Consider the following 3,696-nt stretch of genomic DNA (forward strand, 5'->3'; position numbering starts at 1 on the left):
TATGTTTTTATTTTAATTTATGAATTCAAGTTACTATTTTTTTTTTTATATTTATAATATTAAGTTATATTGTGATAATCACAAATTTGTTAAAAATGTGAAGTTTTATATATTTTATACAAAAAAAAAAATATTTTTTATTAGATAAATAATTTTGTTTTATTAATTTTATAAGTGTTTTATTAACATAAAACAAAATGTTAACCATATGATGTAGCAAGAGCTATAATTAATTTTTTATATTTTCAATGAAATAATGTTATTTTTTTTTAAGTTTAAAATGAGTATCCATATATTCCCAATGATGCCATATGGCATCAGGTCTAGAAAACTTAAGGTTTTCAGAAAAAAAAAAAAACCAAAAATTTTTTTCTGTTATTTGAGCACTATATAGTAATGTTTTAAAAAAAAATTATACAATTACAATGATTTCTAATAGTAGGCCTGTGCTCAGTGACCCCGTAAAAAAAAGTTTTGCTCCGGGGTGCTGAAATGTTTGACACGACTCTGACTGCAAGTGACTATGAAATATTATAGACAACGTTGATCGCTTGCTGTTTAGTATGTACACTTCACCACTCACCGATCAACGCTCGCCGCTCATTGCCCCCCGTTTACCGCGCAACGCTTTCCAATGTGAATACTTCCGTATACTTATATTACTTCTTATACTTCCGTAGCGTTTTTGTTCTCTGATGAACGGTAAACTTACGGGTCCATGGCATACAATAATAAGCCCATGCTTTTTTATTTCTTTTATTTTATAACCTAACCTTAATTGCTTATGTGAGGCACCAATCATATTCTATTCTTTGTCTAGGAACAGTGTTAATTTGATTATACGCAACTGTACCTATAATTTATTGTTTAATAGACCTTAATTAACTAATATAATGTTTAAATTTTATCTTAAACTTTGTTTTAACCAATAATAACATAATTCATCAGGTTTCTTTCTTTCTTAAATTCCTGTTTCAAAAGTTGATAGAGGACCTTTGCACCCTAAAAGTTTAATTACTCTCATAGTTTAGGGAAAAATTGAGATGTACAGATTTGGAACACAACCCGGTTTAGTTATGAAAATATGCAACGTGTCACAAAACATTTCACTTGTTTTTAAGGTAGTATAAAATGTAATAGACGTTGCCATAACTCATTCATTTGTGGCACATGTAATGATCCTAGATTCGCAGTAAGTACAGATACATCCATATAGATTAGAATATATATTCTAGTAATATATTAAAATCGTGTAATACTTATAATTTCAGTCGTAGGGTTTCAGCATAAAAGTGACGTGGATATGTACGAGTGAATTAAGCATAACGACGACACGATTTAGTTTGTTTAAGTATTTTTTATTCGAATAACGAGCAATATTAATGATTATCCGACCGTGTATAACGATGTTAGATGATAGATTGTTGAAGTCGTGTCGGAAACGGATGGTTTTCCTCTTCTCGGAAATGAACGGTGTTACGCTTACTCCCTCGCGGTTCGGTTTAGTAGTGGTAGCCGGACGGGTAGACGTTTTGGTGACCGTGGTGGTAGTCGGCTGACGACGGCTGACCGTGGTAGTAGGGCGAACCGACTTTCTTGACGACCGCGTTGAACCCGTGCACGTCGTCCGCGGTGTACTCGACCACGCGGGTGGACCCGTCGGCTTCCAACAGGCTGTACGATCCCTTCACGTTGCCGTGTCCGTCGCTCGACTCGTGTTGGCTCTTCACGTCGTGCGTGTGCGGGTCGTGCACGCCGTACTCGAAGCTGTACGGGGCGGGCGCGTGCGCGTATTGGTCGTGTGCGTTGTAGCTGCTGTACTCGGGCGGATAGGCGAACACCATCATGTGACCGGCGACCAGCGCGGCGAATGCGATCAACTGAAAGAAAAACGTCCGACGAAATATTACATACTTTTAGCTTTCGAACAGATAATAACCGACGGCTTACGATACGTTATATGTTGCATAACGAGTAAAAAACGTGTTGTAAATAAAGAGAAATACACAGTGAGTTTACGGACTGATTTTTGATCAACAACAGAAAACGTTGGAAAATAAATAATAGCGTTTTCCCGTCCGCGTGTACCTCTATATTTTATCCATCAATTTTTGGCAGAATTTTGAATATCACGAAAATTGAGTCGATTACTCAAAAAAACTATATCGGAACATTGAAATAATGTTGAAATTATTATTACGCAATTTGAACGAAAATTAAACACTAAATAGTAAATATATATAAGTATGCATTTTTATTAATATTATTTAATTATATAAAACACTTTTTACTTCAAACACAGTATAAATATAATTAAATTAAAAAATTGATGACTTTATAATAAAATATATTAATATGGTTCTTATGTAAATGTATAATAAAGGCAGCTTATGAAAATTATAACATTATAAATCATATATGTATATATATATATATATATATAGGCGTGCGCACGGAGAGTGCCAGGTGTGCACAAGTTAATTTATTTTAAATTGTTATAAATAATTAAATAAAATGTTATATTACCTTTATAGCCATCTTAGAAGTGCTAAGCGGTGTTCGATTTTAAAATTAAGGATGTAAATATATTTATATATTATTTATAAAAATAGAAAGAATACTGATGAATAATAGAATGCTGTTGGCCGTATTTATACGAATTTTAACTTTGGTAGTGGTATACTCACTCCCACAGTTATTATTTACCTCCCAGTGTTCAAATAATGAATGTACATATTGCAGTTGCATCACTTCATTAAAATTAAAAGAAAATGAAACACTATATTATATTCTCATGTTTATTATGCGAGTATACACATGCTCTAATTCACTTACGAATTTTTTTTATTCGTTTCATATTCATATGTGGAATAATTTTACGAAATAATTTGTTTTATTGTAAACAGAAGTTGATTAATTTTGTTGTTATTCCTGCATTTTATAGGCTTCATGATTTATTATTTATGATTTATCTTTTCAACAATACAAGTCATTATACCATTATATTATAATTAATCATTTCTGCTGAATGTATTTTTAATAATATAATATTTGACATAATATTCAATAAGTATTGTGTCGTTTAGCATAGCATAGACATATCAGTTTTATAAATAATATCATCTCCAGTTTTCTGATGTTTTCAAGATATAGAATATTCGCTTATTCGGACTTTTTTTTTTAACCAAAGGAGAAATTAATAATAATTTCTCAATGGGATTTGAAAACTTAGGAGTTTCCAATTATTCCCAAAATGAATAATTAAATTTAAAAAAATGTACGCTAACTTTATATAATTATATTACTAAAAATTTAAATTTAATTTATTTTAATTGTAACCTAGGTTAAATTGTTATAAATTTAATATATCTAACATATTTAAATTCGTGAATTAAATTCAAAAACTTAGATTTTTATAATCACACGATAACGTTACAACACGCTCAAGAAGATAAACCGTTTATATTTCGTAGAAATTTTAGCTAATTCATATATAGTTTATCTATTTATTTATTTATTTATTTATTTGTTTATTTATTTATTGATAAGTTCTATCATCAAGATAATCGAATTTGCTGCGGTGAAAACTCACAAAATATATATATTTCATATATAATATTTAATATTTAATCTATATATATATAAAACTAGCTGACCCGACAAATGTTTTGTCATTATTTTGTTTTGTTATTTTGA

At 30.1% G+C, this 3,696-nt stretch overlaps 1 protein-coding gene across 1 annotated transcript; it reads right to left on the reverse strand.

Moving 5' to 3' along the window:
- Positions 1-1,337: 1,337 nt before the first annotated feature.
- LOC112680911 (cuticle protein 18.6-like) lies at positions 1,338-2,633 on the reverse strand. The gene is made up of 2 exons (XM_025551153.1): positions 2,527-2,633; positions 1,338-1,880 (listed from the first exon to the last, which is right to left on the reverse strand). Exons 1-2 carry the CDS (start codon positions 2,536-2,538, stop codon positions 1,503-1,505), a joined length of 390 nt encoding a protein of 129 aa, XP_025406938.1. The 5' UTR covers positions 2,539-2,633; the 3' UTR covers positions 1,338-1,502.
- Between the last annotated feature and the right edge of the window lie 1,063 nt (positions 2,634-3,696).

The sequence above is a fragment of the Sipha flava genome, unplaced genomic scaffold (genome assembly GCF_003268045.1).
Source record: "Sipha flava isolate LNK unplaced genomic scaffold, YSA_version1 18212_pilon_pilon, whole genome shotgun sequence".
Taxonomy (NCBI): Eukaryota; Metazoa; Arthropoda; class Insecta; order Hemiptera; family Aphididae; genus Sipha; species Sipha flava.